The following is a 20612-nucleotide window of genomic DNA, read 5'->3' on the forward strand; positions in this document are numbered from 1 at the left end:
CCTCGCTGCGGCTCCTTTCAAGCATCGCCTTCCTCACCTGTGAGGATTTTCCCGCCCAGACAAAGCTCATGATGATTTTGCAAGTCCTTTTGAAGAAGGACCGCGGGATAAAGATCGGGAGGCACTGGAAGATGAACAGAAATCTAGGGAGGATTGTCATCTTTACTGTCTGCACCCTCCCTGCAAGTGACAGCGGGAGTGCATCCCATCTCCGAAACTCCCTCTTCATTTGTTCCACCACTCTAGTCAAATTTAACTTATGTAACCTGCCCCAGTCTCGTGCCACCTGTATCCCCAAGTACCGAAAACTTTCCCCAACCAGCCTAAATGGCAGCTCCTTCAGTCTATTCTCCTGGCCCCTTGCCTGCACCACAAACATCTCACTCTTGGCCATATTTAATTTGTACCATGAAAACCGGCTGAACTTCCTCAATGTTTCCAGTATATTTTCCATCCCGGCCAGTGGGTCCGACACGTACAGGAGCGGGTCGTCCGCATAGAGAGAGACCCTATGTTTCACCCCCCCCCCCCCCTAGTCAGTCACTTCCACCCCTTCGCAGCTCTCAATGCCATCGCCAACGGCTCTATGGCCAACACGAACAGCAACGGGGAGAGTGGGCATCCCTGTCTGGTCCCGCGATGTCGTCTGAAATAATCTGACATTATCCTGTTCGTCCTAACGCTAGCTTTTGGGGCCTGGTACAATAGTCTGACCCAATTAACCAGACCCTCCCCGAACCCAAACTGTCCAAGCACCTCCCACAAATAGCCCCACTCCACCTTGTCGAAGGCCTTCTCAGCGTCCATTGCCACCACTACCTCCACCTCCTTGCCCGTCGGGGGCATCATGATCACATTAAGCAATCTTCTCAAGTTAGCTGCCAGCTGCCTGCCTTTCACAAAGCCTGTCTGATCGTCCCCAATCACCTCCGGTACACAGTCCTCAATTCTAATCGCCAGGAGCTTGGCATCTACATTGATCAGGGAGATCGGCCTGTATGACCCGCAGGATTCCGGGTCCTTGTCCTGCTTCAATATCAGCGAGATGGTGGCTTGCGACATCGGCGGCGGCAAGGTCCCTCTGTCCCTTGCCTCATTTAAAAACCCTTGTCAGGACCGGTCCCACTATCTCCGGGAACTTCTTGTAAAACTCTACTGGGTATCCATCCGGTCCCGGGGCTTTCCCCGACTGCATGGCCTTTAGGCCCACCCAATACCTCCTCCGCTCTAATCGGGGCCCCCAGCCCATCCACTAGTCCCCCGCCTACTTTTGGTAAGGTTAGTCCGTCCAGGAACTGTTTCATCTCCTCCGGCTCTTCCAGGGGCTCTGAAGTGTACAACTTACTTTAGAAGTCCCAAAGTTCCTTATTCAGTCCTGCCGGATCCTCCACTCTGCTCCCTTCCCCATCAACCACTCTACTTATTTCCCTGGCCGCCTCCCTCTTCCTGAGTTGCTGCGCGAGCAATCTGCTGGCTTTCTCCCCATGCTCATACACCACTCCCCTCCCCTTCCTAAGTTGTTCCACGGCCCTACTCGTGGATAGCACCCCCAGTTCCGCCTGCAATCTCTGTCTCTCCCTGAGTAGGTCCCCCCCCCGGGGACCCCGCATGCTCCTCGTCTATCCGGTGAATTTCCCTAACCAATCTGTCCATTTCTGCTCTATCCGCCCTGGGGTCTCTTTTCTCTGTGGCTCCATGGTCCGAGTCTGCCATGGAGCTCGGCGAGGCCGCTGGAGGTTGCTGCCGTACGCATACGCGGACGCCGAACCGGATGTGCGGGGGCCCGGATCCGCAGCTAAAGCTGCGAGATTTACTCCGGGTCCCTGCACGGCATTGAATTAATTCAACTTTTTAAATAGGAATTTCGGGAGTAAAACTGCACCCAATTAGAAATGTTGATGGAGCTGCTTCTCATGTTTTAGCATGGCCGCCACCACTGGATTTGTGGAATATTTTGTCGGCGACATCAAAAGTGACACCATTACCAATGCTCCCAAGCTCGTCTCCCTAACTGACTCCGATCGTCTTATATATTCTTTTGTATGAAATGTTAAAAATGTAATAAAAATAATTTCCCAATAAAAAAGGACCTGTATTGAGGATTGAAAAATAGATTTCTCCATTTTGGAGTGGGGGGGGGGGCGGGATTATTTTTTATTCTAGTTAAAATACTTGAAAAGGCTTCTAAGCCTGGCATTGCAGGAGAGTTAGGTCAGTATAAAAAGTTGTTGCCGAATCATTGAGTTTATAATGCCAACTCTTTTTTTAAAAAATGAGTGTACCCAATTCATTCTTTTTTTCCAATTAGGGGGCAATTTAGCCTGGCCAATCCACCTAGCTTGTACATCTTTTGGTTTGTGGGGGCATAACCCATGCAAACACGGGGAGAATGTGCAAACTCCACACAGACAGTGACCCAGAGCTGGGATCGAACCTGGGACCTCGGCGCCGTGGGGCCGCAGTGCTCACCACTGCGCCACCGTGCTGTCCTATATAGCGCCATCTCTGATGATGAATTAAAGTCCCACCGTCAACCTCAGAAATCCCTTCAAGTCAGTACAACTAGCTGTTCATGGCAAAAAAAAATCAGCAGAAAGGACTGGGGAATTAAAAATTAAACCCGAAGAATGGTTAATGCAAATTGGTTTGGTTTGTTCCTGACCTTTAAGCTGGTGTACAAATGGAGTGTAAATTCTCTCAGTAAATGAAGTGAAGTCTTTCTTGTCACTCATCGGTTTACAAATTGTATCATTCTGTGTCAAGCAACATGAACATTTGTTTGGCGTCAACCTTTCCTCTCCGCCCCCCCACAATATCTTCCCCAATAATATGTCCTGCCTTCTGCCTTTTTGTTCCATCCCTGAATTCCTTGTCCATCCTCAGTGATAGCTCCAGCAACTAACGACTTATTGATCTTCTTCCCTTCTACCCAACCCCAAGTGTAGGGTTGTCAACTCAGGTTGAATGTGTTCCTGAAGGTTTCAGCACTATCTCTGGATTTCCATTAAAACACCCTGTCAAACAGCCCTCTTTGTTTCTACCCTCGCCCCCCCCCCCCCCCCCCCCCCCCCACAAATAAATGTCTTCCAGAAAAACTGAAAGATATCTTTACTGCTCCTTATACTTTACCTCCTGAGTTTGCTCTCAGCACGCCCAGGAAATTAATCTTTAATTCCAGGATAGTACTAACGGGTTGGCAAGCTTTCCCTCGTAAAAGAAATCACTGAAATGTGTTTTCTCGATTGGTTTACCCACATGCTGCACAGTGCCTGTCCTTTTTAATGCCTTACAGCACCACAGTTGATGTCCTTTTCTTGACCCGCTCTGGTGGCCTCGTGCCATCTCTTTCTGTTTCGCACCCATCACTCAATTGGAAATGCACTGATCTGACAAGTGAAAAATAATAAAATGATCTCAACAGTATTGTTACTTTGTTGTTATTGCTTGGCCAAGTTCATACCAAGTCTTGGCTTCAAGGCTTGGACTAACTACAATCAAGCTTCTCCTTTAGGTGACTGGAATGGCTTTGCTCATTTATAGAATCTTGCAGCACAGGAATACCTGGTGCCTGAGCTGGCATGTTTGAAAGAACTATTCGATTCGTTCCACTCCCCTGCTCTTCCTCCATCGCCCTACAAATCATTCTTTTTCAATCATTTATCCAATTCCCTTTTAAAAGTTCCAATTTAATTGTCTTCCTCCGCCTACATTTAAGAAGGAAGTTGGAACATCTTCAGGGAATTATAGGCCAGCCAGCCTAACACTGGAAAACTAATAGAATCCCTACCAAAGGAGAGAATTAAAGAGCATAAAGAATCATAGAATTTACAGTGCAGATGAGGCCATTTGTTCCATCGACTTCCTCAGCCGGGGCCCTGCCTTCGCCGCACGCTGATCCGCGCCCCCGGGGGTCCCCGCTGCTACTTCTGCGGTCAGCAGAAGCACCCCCGCCAACACTGCCCGGCCTGCACTGCAGTTTGTAAAGCCTGCAGTAAAAAGGGCCACTTTGCGGCGGTGTGCCAGGCCCGCGCAGTCGCTGCGATCGTGCCCGCTATCGCCCCCTCTCCACCGCCAGACGCACAATGGGAGCCGCCATCCTCTCCTCCCGGGTCCATGTGCGACCAATGGGCGCCGCCATCTTGTCCCCCTTCGGCCACGTGCGCCCCATGGGCGCTGCCATCTTGTCCCGACCCCGCAATGTGCGCAACATTAGTGCCGCCACCTTGTCCCCCACACGGTCTCCAGACATCCCGACATCGGAACCTCACACGCTCGCCACCCGAAGCATCCGATGGCTACCCGCAGCTTGCTTCGCTGACGCTGGACCAATCTCGCCAGCATAACCAAAAGCTTCGTTCACCCAGATATGGTAAGGCGCTGCTCCCTCGCGGTCCACCCAGCCAATCAAAGGATCTCCCTAGCCTCCGGATCCCACTCCGTCCCGATCCGAGGCTTTTGTACAGTCACCCTCACGGTGCAGGGCGTAGAATTTAGTAACTTCCGCCTCTATGTCGTTCCTAATCTCTGCGCTGCACTCCTGTTGGGCCTGGACTTCCAGTGCAACCTCCAGAGCCTCACCCTCAAATTCGGCGGGCCCTTACCCCCCCTTACCGTTTGCGGCCTCGTGACCCTCAAGGTCGATCCCTCCTCCCTTTTTGCCAATCTAACTGCGGATTGCAAGCCCGTTGCCACTAGGAGCAGACGGTACATCACCCAGGACAAGACCTTCATCAGGTCCGAAGTCCAGCGGCTGCTTGAGGGTATTATCGAGGCCAGCAACAGCCCATGGAGAGCCCAAGTGGTAGTGGTTAAAACTGGGGAGAAACACAGGATGGTCATGGACTACAACCAGACCATCAATCGGTACACGCAGCTCGACGCGTACCCCCTCCCACGCATATCTGATATGGTCAATCAGATTGCGCAGTACCGGGTCTTCTCAACAATTGACCTGAAATCCGCCTACTACCAGCTCCCCATCTGGAAATCGGACCGGCCATACAGATGGTCGCCTCTACCACTTCTTTAGGGTCCCTTTCGGTGTCACAAATGGGGTCTCGGTCTTCCAAAGAGAGATGGACCGAATGGTCGACCAGTACGGTTTGTGGGCCACCTTTCCGTACTTAAATAATGTCACCATCTGCGGCCATGACCAGCAGGACCACGGTGCCAACCTCGATAAATTCCTCCGCACTGCCACTCTTCTCAACCTGACCTACAACAAAGAGAAGTGTGTGTTCCGCACGACCCGGTTAGCCATTCTCGGCTATATGGTCCAAAACGGACTTCTCGGGCCCGACCCCGACCGCATGCGCCCCCTCATGGAACTTCCCCTCCCCCACTACCCCAAGGCCCTCAAACGCTGCCTGGGGTTCTTTTCCTACTATGCTCAGTGGGTCCCAAACTATGCGGACAAGGCCCGCCCACTCATTCAGTCCACCCAATTCCCCCTTGCGGCCGAGGCACACCATGCTTTCGCCCGCATCAGAGCAGTCATCACCAAGGCCGGGATGCGCGCAGTGGACGAGTCACTGCCTTTCCAAGTAGAAAGCGACGCTCAGACGTCGCCCTTGCCGCCACTCTAAACCAGGCAGGCAGACCCGTGGCAATTTTTTCCCACACCCTTCATGCCTCGGAAATCCGACACTCATCCGTCGAAAAGGAGGCCCAAGCTATCGTTGAAGCTTTGCGGCATTGGAGGCATTACGTGGCCGGTAAGAGATTCACTCTCCTTACGGACCAACGGTCGGTAGCCTTCATGTTCGATAACACACAGCGGGGCAAGATCAAAAATGATAAAATCTTGCGGTGGAGAATCGAGCTCTCCACCTATAATTACGAGATCTTGTATCGCCCCGGTAAACTCAACGAGCCCCCCGATGCCCTCTCCCGAGGTACATGTGCCAGCACACAAGTGGACCAACTCCGGGCCCTACGCGACAGCCTTTGTCACCCGGGAGTCACTTGATTGTACCATCTGGTCAAAGCTCGCAATCTGCCCTACTCCGTCGAGGAAGTAAGGACAGTCACCAGGGACTGCCAGGTCTATGTGGGGTGCAAGCCGCACTTCTACCGGCCGGACCATGCACGCCTGGTGAAGGCTTCCCACCCCTTTGAACGCCTCAGCGTGGATTTCAAAGGGCCCCTCCCCTCCACCAACCGTAACATGTACCTTCTCAGTGTGGTCGATGAGTACTCCAGATTCCCCTTCGCCATCCCATGCCCCGATATGACGTCTGCCACCGTCATCAAGGCCCTCAGCACCATCTTCGCTCTGTTCGGTTTCCCCGCCTTCATCCACAGTGACAGGGGATCCTCATTCATGAGCGATGAGCTGCGTCAGTTCCTGCTCAGCAGGGGTATAGCCTCCAGCAGGATGACCAGCTACAACCCCGGGGAAACGGGCAAGTAGAACGGGAGAATGGGACGGTTTGGAGGGCCGTCCAGCTGGCCCTACGATCCAGGAACCTCCCAGCCTCTCGCTGGCAGGAGGTTCACCCTGAAGCTCTACACTCCATCCGGTCACTATTGTGCACCGCCACTAATAACACACCCCATGAACGTGTTTTACCTTCCCCAGGAAGTCCACATCCGGGGTGTCGCTCCCGACTTGGCTCGCTGCTCAAGGACCGGTCCTTCTCCGTAGGCACGTCCGACTCCACAAGGCGGACCACTTGGTGGACAGGGTTCACCTGCTCCACGCCAACCCTCAATATGCCTACGTTGAGTTCCCCGACGGCCGCCAAGATACTGTCTCACTCAGGGACCTGGCACCGTTAGGTTCCACCCCAACACACACCCCCACCAATGTGCCCCCCCCACCTCCCACCACGCCGCCAATATTGACCCCACCAGACCACCCCCCCCTCCCCTTTTCCGCACAAGAGGACGAAGAGGACTTCTGCACGCTCCCGGAGTTCCCCGATGACTGGCCAGCATCAGCACCGCCACCACCGCCATCGGTGCCACCGCCAGCACCGACTTCGCCGCCACCGTTACGCCGCTCCCAACGAAGCACCAAAGCACCGGACCGGCTGAACCTTTGACGGACTCAGGACCGTCAATATGGACTTTTCTTTCCCTACCACTGTACATAATTGCACTAATTGTATATAGTTTCACGTCACCCCCGCCGGACTCATTTTTAACAGGGGGTGAATGTGGTGAACCACTGTAATAGGAGATGTAAGGTAGGACCTGCACTACAGGTTCGCCGGTAGCTCCTGCCGGCTGGCTCCGCCCACGGAGAACTGTATAAATATGCATGACCTCCAGTGCCCTGCCATTTCGCCAGCTGCAGCAGGAGGCCACGCATCTGACTGTAATAAAGCCACAGTTGTACCCAACTTTAGTCTTTGTGCAATTGATCGTGCATCACTGACCATTTCACTCTACTACCCACAACTCTCTGCTTAACCCCATTTCTTCCTGCATCCACCTCTGGGAACCGAAGTTAGAAACAAATTAACTTTCAAACTCCTAACTGCCTAGTTCTTGTTTCTCCATTTGCCAAAATACACACAAACTTGCTTAACAACAATCATCTCTACAAGCAAAGCATTTACTGTCTTATATCTTATTGTCAGCATTTGCCATAATCTGAGTCCAAGTGAAAGAAATCAGCCATTCTACCTGGTCTGGCCTACAAGTGACTCCAGACCGCAGCAATATACTAAAACTCTAATCCCTGCCTTTGTTACGGCTATGCTTACCCATATCAATTAACTCTCATTGCCTCCCATCCCCACCCCACTCCCTCCGTAAACTTTAGGTCATTCAGAGAACTCTTTGCTCTATCTATCTGGCCCAGCCACCAACTCATCCCTGACTTTCATTTGCTTCCCATCTTTAAGATTCTCCTCAAATCTAAACCCTCTCAGGACTTTATGCTACCCTATCTTTAATACTTCTTCCAGTCCCACAAAACTCTCTAAACTCGCTATACCTCTGACGATGGCCTCTGTTGCATCCTCTTGTTCTTTGTGAACAGCTCTGGTGCCTTGCTATTCAGCCACACAGGCCCCATACTATAAAGTTCTCTACCATAGCGACTCCACCTTTCTCACTCACTCTTTCTCACTCTGACTCTCTTGCACTCTCTCTCTCTTTCTATCTCTCTCCCCCTCTCTCTGTCTCTGTCTCTCTCTTTCTCTCTGTGTGTGTCTCTCTCTCTCTCTCTCTTTCTTCTTCCACCCGCCTCCCCTCCTTCTAGACCAACCTATTGGACAGCCCTTCTAATGTATCATGCTTTAGCTCAGTATCCGGTTTATTTGATTACATCTCTGCAAACCACTTTGATTCACTTTTCTACACCAAAGATACTACACAAAACATCGTTCATCAATCTTTTCTAAAATATTCTTACCAATAATAGTCCCCCATCATTTACACTGTCCACACTTGTACCAGGCTGCTCCTTCTATCGGACAAGCCCTAACCACTTTCCAGTACCATAGAAGCTAATTACAAAGGCACTGCTTAAAATATATTCATTATGCCAACCATTTCAGGTTCCCAGGTTCGATTCCCGGCTTGGGTCACTGTCTATATGGAGTCTGCATGTTTTCCTCATGTCTGCGTGGGTTTCCTCCGGGTGCTCCGGTTTCCTCCCACAGTCCAAAGATGTGCAGGTTAGGTGAATTGGCCACGCTAAATTGCACTTAGTGTCTGAAGGGGTTGGGTGGAGTTGCTGGGTTACGGGGATGGGGTGGAGATGTGGGCTTAAGTAGGGTGCTCTTTCCAAGGGCAGTTGCAAACTCGATGGGCTGAGTGGCCTCCTTCTGCACTGTAAATTCTATGTCTATGTCTAGATCTTGGTGAAGTGTGGTTACCTTAATGTTGAGATTCTGATTGCAAGTGGGTAATAATTGAGTGAAGCAGTTGCCAAGTGTGGATGTCCTCTATTTCTTTGAAGAGAAAATTGTTGTTTATGTAATCTTTTGGCTTTATGACCCACCAATTTCTAGCCGGTGAATCAGGTCAACCCCAGCGCACCTGCTGGTAAATTGGGGACAGTTTTGTGATTTAGTTCAGCTGTTCTGTTTAATCTGATCTATGTATCGCTGCCGGTATTAATTAGAATCATGGCCCTTATTGCTGCAGGAAATGAATACTGAGCTATTGGACCAGAGTAAAGATCTGAACACGTTAAACCAGTTGGCTGAGGAGCTGGGGGGTTGCGCTACAGCTAAAGAACGGACACAGATCCTCAACAAAGTCAATACTCTGTCAAAGAATTTTCAAGAACTGGAAGAGGCTATCAAGAAAAAGTGAGTGGCTAACACTTAATCCTTGTAACTGAATATTGTTCCTCATCGCTACAGTACTGCATTGTTTGTTCTTTTTCTTGGACAATGAGTCAGCACATTATGCCAGTATTTTATTTTCACAAATGTATTCTATTGGGTATATCTGATTAAAGGGGCGAACTGCCAAAACCTATAGTCATTACTTGGCAGGTTCTGAATAGAATCTCCCAATGTTTATCAGTATTCATAACCAGTCTTTCTAAACTAAACAATGGAAAAGGCTAAAGCTCTCAACAAGCTGGAGCAATCTTGGATCTAGGTTACACTTGGATATTTCTCCTTCTTTGTTCACCCCCTACCCCCCAACCCATGCACTCAGTATGTGCTTGAATTCCCTCTCTCTTTCCCCCCCACCCCCAATCCTAACATTATTACGTGATACTCACTCCCACTTCTTATGTGTGTGTCTCTGTCGCTTTCTTTTACTTGTTCTTCCTCTCTTCTCACTCTCTTGCTCTTTTCACCCTTCATCCCTCACTTCCCCTCTTGTTTACTTTCACTTTAACCATTATTCTTGCACCCTACTTCCACACTCTTCCTCGCACTCTCTGCCCCCCTAATTTGTCTTTATCCGTTCTGCTTTTTTAAAAAAGCTTTGGTTCCAATACCCAATTCCTATCAACTCGTTCTATATATTATGTGCAAGATTTCTTCCTTACCCATATTAAGTATTCAGGTGAATATTTCTGCTCTGCTGTATATTTTATACATTAGTAAAGAATTTCCTCAGTCCAGGAGTTTTCGGGCTATAAGCTCAATGTAGGAAAGAGTGAGCTCTTTGTATTACAGGCGGGGGACCAAGAAAGAGGGATAGGGGACCTACCACTGAGGAGGGCGGAGGGGAGCTTTCGGTATCTGAGGATCCAGATAGCCAGGAGTTGGGGGACCCTACATAAACTGAATCTGACGAGGTTGGTGGAGCAAATGGAGGAGGATTTCAAAAGATGGGACATGTTACCGCTCTCGCTGGCGGGTAGAGTGCAGTCGGTCAAAATGGTGGTCCTTCCGAGGTTTCTGTTTGTGTTTCAGTGCCTTCCCATCGTGATCACTAAGGCCTTTTTTAAGAGAGTAGGTAGGAGTATTATGGGGTTTGTGTGGGCGAATAAGACCCGAGAGTAAGGAGAGGGTTCCTGGAACGCAGTAGGGACCGAGGAGGGTTGGCGCTGCCAAACCTGGGGAGCTACTACTGGGCAGCAAATGTGGCGATGATCCGCAAGTGGGTTATGGAGGGAGAGGGGGGCGGCATGGAAGAGGATGGAGATGGCGTCCTGTAAAGGAACGAGCCTGGGGGCGTTGGTGACGGCACCGCTGCCGCTCTCGCCGACAAAGTATACCACGAGCCCGGTGGTGGCGGCAACGCTAAGGATCTGGGGCCAGTGGAGACGGCACAGGGGTGCAATGGGAGCATCGGTGTGGTCTCCGATCAGGGGTAACCACCGGTTTGTCCCGGGGAAGATGGACGGGGGGTTCCAGAGCTGGCATCGGGCGGGGATTGGAAGAATGGGGGACCTGTTCATCGACGGGACGTTTGCGAGCCTAGGGGCACTGGAGGAGAGGTTCGAGTTACCCCCGGGAAATGCCTTTAGATATATGCGGGTGAGGGCTTTTGTGAGGCGACAGGTGAGGGAATTCCCGTTGCTCCCGGCACAAGAAGTTCAAGATAGGGTGATCTCGGGTGTATGGGTCGGGGAGGGCAAGGTGTCGGAAATACACCAGGAGTTGAAAGAAGTGGGGGAAGCGCTGGTAGAAGAGTTGAAGGGTAAATGGGAGGAGGAGCTGGGGGAGGAGATCGAGGAAGGTCTGTGGGCTGATGCCCTAGGTAGGGTTAATTCCTCCTCCTCGTGTGCCAGGCTCAGCCTGATACAATTTAAGGTGGTTCACAGAGCGCACTTGACAGGGGCGAGGCTGAGTAGGTTCTTTGGGGTGGAGGACAGATGTGGAAGGTGCTCAGGGAGCCCGGTGAACCATGTCCATATGTTTTGATCATGCCCGGCACTGGAGGAGTTCTGGAGAGGAGTGGCGGGAGCAATATCTCAGGTGGTGAAAGTCCGGGTCAAGCCAAGCTGGGGGCTAGCAATATTTGGAGTAGTGGACGAACCGGGAGTGCAGGAGGCGAAAGAGGCCGGCATTCTGGCCTTTGTGTCCCTAGTAGCCCGGCGAAGGATCTTGCTAATGTGGAAGGAGGCGAAGCCCCCCAGCCTGGAGGCCTGGATAATTGATATGGCTGGGTTCATAAAGTTGGAGAGGATTAAGTTCGCCTTGAGAGGGTCTGCGCAGGGGTTCTACAGGCGGTGGCAACCGTTCCTAGACTATCTCGCGGAGCGTTAGAGGAAGGTCGGTCAGCAGCAGCAGCAACCTTGGGTGGGGGTGTGTGGGGGGGGGGGGGGCCTGGGAGGGTGGATGAGCAAGAGATAACATGAAGGGTTGGGAAAACTGGCACGTACGGGAGAGGGCCAGTGTACAAAGCTGTGTAAATATATCATTTTGCCATGTCTATATCTTGCTCTGCACGATTTCTCGTTTTTTTTTGTTACGGGGCGGGTGGTTATTGTTTGTAAGGGAGAAAAATTGTGTTAAAAAACTTTAATAAATACATTAAAAAAAAAAAGCATTTCCTCAGTCCGACACGTGGAGAATTTCCGATGGGTTACCACATCAACCTTGCCAATGCCAACTTGTGCTAAAGTTTCCTGAGAACTGCATTAGCAGGCGGCAGAATGTGCAAACAGGAATGAAAGATGTGGAAGCCAGCATAACCAGTCAGAGTCTGAAGAAAGTGTGGACATACACGGCTCTTTTTACTGACAAGTCAAGTCCACCAAACCCTCACTTAACTGATGGATTCGAGCAGTTTGAAGTCTTTCAGGCCTCACCAACAATTACCAGTCTCTGTCTCCTAATTTGGTGGTTTTGATCAACTCACATCCACCATAACTAAATGAGAAACATTAAGAAACATTTACCTCACTTTTTCCCCCATCAAGGTTCAGTGTGACTAATTAATGGGAAGCTATATGACTACCACATTCCGATTTCAATGAATCAGAAACCACATCATGAAGTGGTAATGGACATCACTGCTGAGATTCTTGCTGGTGGGTTAAGGAAAAGTGCCTTCCTGCAATCTTGGACTTCACAAATGTTATTTAAGCTTTTAGCTTAATATTTAAGCTTTCACAATGCCTTGAAATATGACATAGAGGCTAACACTTTTAGTCACAATTACGGTAGCTGCAGAGGAATCTTCCTGTCATAATATACACCAGTATATCATGGTGCAGACACACACACTGATGGACACACAGCAAGACCAATCAACACACACAACACCGCAGCCAATCACCAGTTAGAGCACACTCACTATATAGACAGAGGGCATCAGAGTTCCCGCTCATTCGGGATGCAGCCTCTCAGAAGGACAGAGCTTACAGCACAGATCTTCACCATGTGCTGAGTGCGTAGACTGGTTAGGACAAGCATAGGTCTTTAGTTTAATCTAACATCGTGTTAACCCACAGTGAAAGTATGTTCAACAGTTTCTGACTTAATAAAATAGTGTTGCACTATTTTAAGTGTTGGTGGCCTGTATGTGTTCCACGGATCCAGAACACCCAACACATCACTTCCTGCTCTGTGTCATACACAAGACCATTGTAACGATCCTTCTCTCATCACTAGTCCATAACTATTATCTTACTCTTGTAATTGCCTTTATTTAAGTTTATGAAGACAGTCAGCTAAAGTGGACTGGGAAAAGGGAAGATGGTACAGAAGCAGTGGCAAACATTTTAGATCTTTCATAATCCTCTGCAAAGATATATTCCATTGAGGAAGAAATACTTTACTAGAGGGTTGCAGAATCGGTGACTAACAAATGAAGTTAAGGATAGTATCAAATTGAAAGAAAAGATGTGAAATACTGCGAAGATAAGTGTTAGGCCAGAAGATTGAGAAAGTTTTATAAACCAACAAAAGATGACTAAAATAAAATATAGAGGGAGCGATTGGAGGATGAAAGAAAACTAGCAAGAAATATTTTTAAGTCAGTGCTAACTTCTATAAGCATATAAAAATAAAGAGAAGCTAAAATGAATGTTAGTCCCTCAGGTAATGGAAAACAAGGAAATTACAGAAATTTTGAGCAAGTATTTTGTATCTGTCTTCACAGTAGAGGACACAAAAAGCACCCCAAAAATAGTAGAAAATCAAGAGGCAAAAGGGAGGGAGAAACTTCAAACTATTACTTGAAGAAAAGTAATGTGAAAACTATTAGAATAGAAAGCTGACAAATCCTCTGGACCTGATGGGCTGCAGAGGGATCTGGGTGGCCTGGTGCACAAATCACAATATAATAATATAATTGCTTATTGTCACAAGTAAACTTCAATGAAGTTACTGAGAAAAGCCCCAGTACAGGAATTGAACCCACGCTGCTGGCATTGTTTTGCATTACAAGCCAGCTATTTAGCCCACTGTGCTAAACCACCCCTGAGTTTGTATGCAAGTACAGCAAACAATTAGGAAGGCAAATAAAATGTTGGCCTTATTGCAATGGGACTGGAGTAACAAACCGGGAAAGTCGTGTTACAACTGTACAGGGCATTGGTGAGACTGCATCGAGGTGTTTTAATAGAATGTTGTTGGTTTAGAACCAATCAGAAATGATGTTACACATAGAGATCAAAGGTCAAGGATCTATTTGGTTCCTGGTTATCTGGCATCACAACTCTCCAATCAAAAAGGGTAAATGTCGGTGACATGGTCAACTTTCTATTCCCCTTCGCTCACTTTCCTTTTATTTTTGACTTGCAGAGAGGAGAAATTATCCTGTTACCAACATCAGTCAGATCAATTTAAAGCCTTGTTGATGGTGTTCAAAAAGTGGGTGGAGGGGATGAACTCAAGAATTCCAATCATAGAGCCAAGTCTAACTACTGAAACTCTTCAGGGACATTTATCCAAAGTCCAGGTGAGAAATCCTCAGCTGTTAAATACTTTATGCATTTTTCCTTTAAGGATGAATAATTTTATCAGTAAATTAACCAACCTTCTCTAAACCCAGCTCTTGCCCCAGGTTCTTTATATATTGTTGTCGAGTGGCTTGAATGCTCAGTTATTTAATGATTCTGTGCCCAAGAAAACCTTTGTATCAGTGTGAGTAGGTGAATGATTAAGTCCTAAATTACATGACTGCAGTACAGCTCTGGACTTGGCTCCAGTTGATGTCCTGGATTGAAGTGGTGTGGAATTCCTTGGAAAGGGCAATCTCAATGCTTTAGCTTCTCACTGCATAATGTGTGATTTGGTACCTATCTGATATAAAAAACAGTCTCAGTTTGCATTAATTTAGCATCTTTTAATACGGTAAAGGCACTTCGCAGGAGCATTGTCAAACAAAATTTCACACTGAACCTCACAACGGGCATGATTCGACGGCCTCATCGTGCCCAGCTTGGTGTCGGCACAAGGCCTGGTCTCTCGCAGGATTTGAGATGCTCCAAACGAAGTCTCCGAACACGTCACGGTCTGGATCTCGCTCTTGCTGGGCGAGATCCAGATATCCAAATTTAAATGACCATTAGACTCATGGTAGACCTCGCTAGGGCGCCATTTAGTACTGGTCCACACTGGGTCTTGGCGACCCTCAGTGGGCAAGCATTGGGCAGGGTGGTACCTTGGCACTGCCAAGGGTCGGGGCCTGAGGGGACCAATTCCATGAAAGAGGTGGGGGTACGAAGAGTGGGGAGGAGGGTGAGGGGGGGGACGAAGAGTTCTCACAAGGATTGAGGGGTGATAGGTGGGAGTCTTGGAAGGGGGTGGATGAAATGGAGGGTGAGGGGGCCTGAAAAGAGGGGGCCTCAGTGACCCCATAGTGGGATGTCCTCACTTTGGGAGGGAGAGGGGGTAGTGCTCGCTATGGATGGTGACATTGTCTGTGGGTGGGGATGTGGGAGACTCTGAAGCTCAAGAGATCGACGTGCTGATCAGCTGGTCTCGCTGGTGAGTTCTGCTCTCCACTGCTGAAAACATTTTTAAGTGTGGGCTAGAAACTCCCCAAGGCCCCAAAACTTCCTAACTGTGGGTGAATACTGGTCTGGATCTCACCCAAAAAGCCAGCAGGAAACACCCCGCCAAACTCTCCCAAAATGACACTAAGGGGTGGATTCTTCGACCCCGCCCTCCGCAAGATCACCACGGGCAGGACACGGACCATGTAAATGTCCATTTACCTTGGGCGGGAATATCAAGTCGCCGGGTGGGCTCGGCCGGAGAATCCCGCCCTTATCCCAATGTTTTGATTGAATCGCGTCCAAAATGATATTAGCACAGGTGACCCAAAAATTTGGACAGGGTGGTAGGTTTTAAGGAGGGTCTGAAAGGAGCACAGGGTTGGAAAGCTTTAGGGAGGGGAACCTGGGCCTGGACAGCAAGGCAACGGCTGCCATCGGTGGAGTGATGGAAATCAGGAATGTGGAAGAGGCCTGAGGCAGAAAAATGCTCGAACAGTCCTTCGGAAACTTGTTGAGATCTCTGGGAATGTGGTTGCTCTCAACTATGCTTTCAAAAATGTCATGGTGAAGGAGTTTCTCTGTGCACGTGACCACTTGTGCCCAGCCATCTTCCTAGAGTGGGAGAATTGCCCTCCGGGATAAGGCGGCGTTGATGGGTTATAGCCTGGCTGAATATCATACTCTGCCTTAGACCAGTAGATGTGATATGTGCATTGTCCTAGTGTCCATCTTCAGACCATAGAAGAGGTTCTGGTGATTTTAGAAGTGAAATGATGAGTGAAGCAGAATGGGCAACATATAGATCTGGATTCCAGCACATCTCACATTAACCATGATTTTTAATGATGTGGAGATGCCGGCGTTGGACTGGGGTGAGCACAGTACGAAGTCTTACAACACCAGGTTAAAGTCCAACAGGTTTGTTTCGATGTCACTAGCTTTCGGAGCGCTGCTCCTTCCTCAGGTGAATGACCTGAGTCACCTGAGGAAGGAGCAGCGCTCTGAAAGCTAGTGACATCGAAACAAACCTGTTGGACTTTAACCTGGTGTTGTAAGACTTCGTACTATGATTTTTAATGTTTGCGACCATTGTGGAAGTGGCTCTGTTAAGTGGAAGCGGAATCAATAGTAATTTTGAAAAGGGAATTTTAGATATATTTAAAAAGAAAATATTTCTCTGTCTAGGAGGCCGAGCTGAGGAGTGGGATTAATGAATAGCTCTTTCCAAGAGCTGGCAGATGCTCAATTGGCCGAATAGCCTACTTTTATGTGTTGTATGATTCTGGGGACGTTTTCCAGTTTCCAAAGAATGTTACTGTTCCATTTCTTTATTACAAATCTTACTGTTAACCTTTCCCTGTAATCCCTTCTGTAATCACAGAGGAAAATTGAGGGAGTTATCTGCTATCAGGTCATTAGCCATTAACGTGAGGTTAGGTGGATTGGCCATGGTCAACGCCTGAGGTTAGGGCGGGAATAGGGTGAGTGAGTGGGCCGGTGCAGACCCGATGGGCCGAATGGCCTCATTCTGCACTGTAGGGATTCTGTTGATTCTAATCACCTTGTTGGTTTTGAGAAGAAACGGTGATTTCATTCTTCTTTATTAACCTTTACCACGGGGGAGCTACAAGCAAGAGAACTGAGGGCGGGATATTTCTGATCCTCCTTCGGATTAATTTTTTTTTGTTGCGCGAGGAATTGTGCCAAGATGATCTTTTTAAGTACACTTTCGCACTTTCTTTTCATTTAGGTCATTCGCAATGAATGGTCATCAAATGCCTCCTTGGTTGAGGAAGTTAATCAGAATGGATCAGCTTTATGTCACCTAATCAATACTCTAATTTCTCCAGCCCATTCGAGGACAATATTCAAATCAGGTAAACAGTCTGTGCCTTTCGGCTGAATGTCACGTGCACTGTTCTGGCAGGTATTTTAATCAGCTCACTTCCCTTGTTAAATACCTAAATTATTTAATAGCTACAGTTTAGTGATTCATGATTGGAAGGAAGATTGTTTGTTGGAATTTTCAAAATGATTATAGTTTTATTTTTGTATACCAGTCCAGATTGAAGAATATGCTATTTTGACAAATTTCAGTCAATGATGTATGAAGTGAAGTGATTGCATTTTTTGTCACAACAGCTTGTAAAAGATATATGGGAATGGCATAAATCTGCACCGTTTCCAATTGGACCTGTGTTCTACGATCTGTCTACCTCTAAGCCCATATATTTCACTGAATAATGTTTCTAGGCAGAATTCCCTACATTTCTACAATGCAATTCAGAAATTAGACACATTTGTTCAGAATTTTCATTTCACGGGTTGGCGATTAAATGGGCTGTTGTAATTCAGTTTAAAAGAAGTTATTTTAATTAAACATGGAAATGGGTTATCACTGAAACACAAATATCCTTGTGATTAAGCATTAAATATAAAAGCTTAATTCACCAGGGTTTGCCATGCGTGTTTTTGTAATTCTGCTCGATTGCCCTGGCTTCTCGCACCCTTTCTGTGGGACAATCCTTTATATAAACTGACCAAGAGATACCAGAGATGCTGCTGTTATTCCTGTTCAATCAGGAGATATCAATGGGTGATGATTATCCTTCCTATGGAAGCTGTTAAAGTGAAGAAACCCAAAATAGGCAGCAAGAGCAGAATTTTGCTCAAGTACTATTTCAAATAGGAGGTTGTGCAGCAATCCCATGGATGTGAATCCACAGTTTCAAACACAGCGCCTGCTATTGGGCATAACTGTTTCACCCAAAGGATGGTAGGATTGTGGAATGAGTTACCAGGGAAGCCAGTCAAGTGGATGGTGCTAAAGGTGTAGTCCAGTATAATATTGGAGAACTGGCAGTGAGCGATATTCAAAGAAGAACAAAGAATTGTTTCTTTGATATAGTCCATAGATGTCCATGGAATCCCTACAGTGCAGAAGGAAGCCATTCAGCTCATCGAGTCTGCACCGACCCTCTGAAAGAGCACTCTACCTAAGCCCACTCCCCTGCCCTCTCCCAGTAACCCCACCTAACCGCCACATCTTTGGACATTTAAGAGGCAATTTTAGAATGACAAATCCATCTCACCTGCACATCTTTGGACTGTGGGAGGAAACCGGAGCACCCGAAGGAAACCCACACAGACACGGAGAGAATGTGCAAACTCCACGCAGACAGTCACCCGAGGTCGGAATTGAACCCAGATTCCTGGCACTGAGGCACCAATGGAGTTAAAAGAGAGAGCTCTTTTCGGCTAAATGGCCTTCACGTGACAAGCACAATTAGACAGTGTGCAAGACTATTATGTTTCGGCAACTGTGAACAATTGGAAATCTATGAAGTTTGTCATACATGCTGGAGAATTTCTTGAGAAGCTCCTTTCTCCTGGTGTCAATAACCACAAGTTCCTTGGCTGGAATAACATGACATGATATTAACACCGAACCTGTCATTCCATTGCCTGGGCTTGAATTTTCTCAAGAATGGAAGGTCAAATATTGATCCAATTGAGGTGATTAAAAGATGTAATAAGTCAGATAGAGAGAAGCTATTTCCTCTGGTGGGAGAAATCCAAAATAAGAGGGCAGACCTTTCAGGGCTGATGTCAGGAAACACTTTTCCCACACAGAGTAGAGGAAATCTGAAACGTTCTCCCCCAATAAATGTTGAGGGCTGGGGGCCAATTAAACATTGACACACTGAGTGATAGATTTTTGCTGGGCATGAAGGGTTATAGAACAAAGACAAGAATATGGATACAGATCAGTTATGATCTAATTGATTGACGGAATAGATATGAGGGGCTGAATGGCCTCATTCTGTTCTTTTGCTCCAATATAACGCTCCAAATTGAGTCATTGAAGGTTACACCTTTAACTTCTTTGCTGCTTATTTAACCTGAATAGTTTTGAGAAGCCATTCTCTGCTTACTTATTGATGATACAAAGTTGGATGGCATTGTGGATAGCCAAGAGGATAGCATTAAATTGCAAGGAGATATTGACATACTAGGTGAATGGGCAAAATTGTGGTGGATGGAATTCAATGTAAGCAAGTGTGAGGTTATCCATTTTGGACCAAGAAAGGATGGAGCAGAGTACTTTCTAAATGGAAAGAGGTTAGATACAGTGGATGTCCAAAAAGACTTGGGAGTTCAGATGCATGGATCCTTAAAATGCCACGAAAAAGTGTAGAAAATAAACAAAAAGGCTGATGGAATGTTAGCCTTTATATCTAGACAATTGGAATATAAAGACACAGAGGTTACGCCGCAGCTATGCACAACCCTGGTTAGACTCCACTTGGAGTACTATGAGCAGTTCTGGGCAACGTACCTTAGGAAAGATATTTTGGCCTTGGTGAGAGTGCACCTAGGTTTACTAAAATGATACCTGGACTACAGGGGTTAAGTTATTCGGAGAGATTACACAGATTAGACCTGTTTTTGCTAGAATTTAGAAGGTTATGGGATGACCTGATCGAATTATTTAAGATATTAACAGGGAAAGACAGGGTAGATAAAGATAAACTACGCCCACTGGTTGGAGATTCTAAAACTGGGGATTAGTCTAAAAATTAGGGCTAAATCGTTCAGGAGAGATGTTAGGAAGAACCTCTTCACTCAAAGGGTGGTAGAGGTTTGGAACTCTCTCCCACAGACAGCAGTTGAAGCTGGAACAGTTGTTAATTTTAAATCTGAGATAGATAGATAGCTTTTTATTGAGCAAAGGTATTAAGGGATATGGTCCAAAGGGAGGTATATGGAGTTAGCCCACAGATCACCATGATCTCATTGAATTGTGGGACAGGCTCGAGGGGCTGAATGGCCTACTCCTGTGCCCATGTTCCTCTGTTGGAAGTCTTTTGCCGAATATCATTTGTGCACAACAGATTGGAGAGGACTTTACATGGGTGTTGGCCTTGTGTTTGATGTAACTAACAAGGTTTTCTTTGTCCAACATATCGGTCTGTAGGCACACAAGTGGCGAATGGTGGGGGAGCTGTCTCTGCTGTCTGCGATTCCAAAGGTAAGGAAACCAGCTTACAAGGTGTATAACTTGGAGTACAGTCCGATCTTATAATGAAACATGTAAACATGAATTTGTTTTTTGACAGCGTTACTCTTTTTAAGTTAATGTGTTCAAAGCGAATCTAAATCAGGGGCTGGTTTAGCACAGGGCTAAATCGCTGGCTTTGAAAGCCGACCAAGGCAGGCCTGCAGCACGGTTCAATTCCCGTACCAGCCTCCCTGAACAGGCGCCGGAATGTGGCGACTTGGGGCTTTTCAC

At 47.6% G+C, this 20612-nt stretch overlaps 1 protein-coding gene across 20 annotated transcripts in view; it reads left to right on the plus strand.

Moving 5' to 3' along the window:
- The window catches only part of dst (dystonin), a 779292-nt gene that overhangs the window by 518743 nt on the left and 239937 nt on the right, over positions 1-20612 (plus strand). For all 20 annotated transcript variants that reach the window (XM_072498412.1, XM_072498427.1, XM_072498428.1 and 17 more), the window contains 4 exons: positions 9103-9269; positions 14121-14277; positions 17070-17196; positions 20298-20351. In XM_072498412.1, the coding sequence (XP_072354513.1) occupies positions 9103-9269; positions 14121-14277; positions 17070-17196; positions 20298-20351 (505 nt within the window). The remainder of the gene's footprint in view (positions 1-9102; positions 9270-14120; positions 14278-17069; positions 17197-20297; positions 20352-20612) is intronic.

Source organism: Scyliorhinus torazame, chromosome 4, assembly GCF_047496885.1.
Source record: "Scyliorhinus torazame isolate Kashiwa2021f chromosome 4, sScyTor2.1, whole genome shotgun sequence".
Lineage (NCBI taxonomy): Eukaryota > Metazoa > Chordata > Chondrichthyes > Carcharhiniformes > Scyliorhinidae > Scyliorhinus > Scyliorhinus torazame.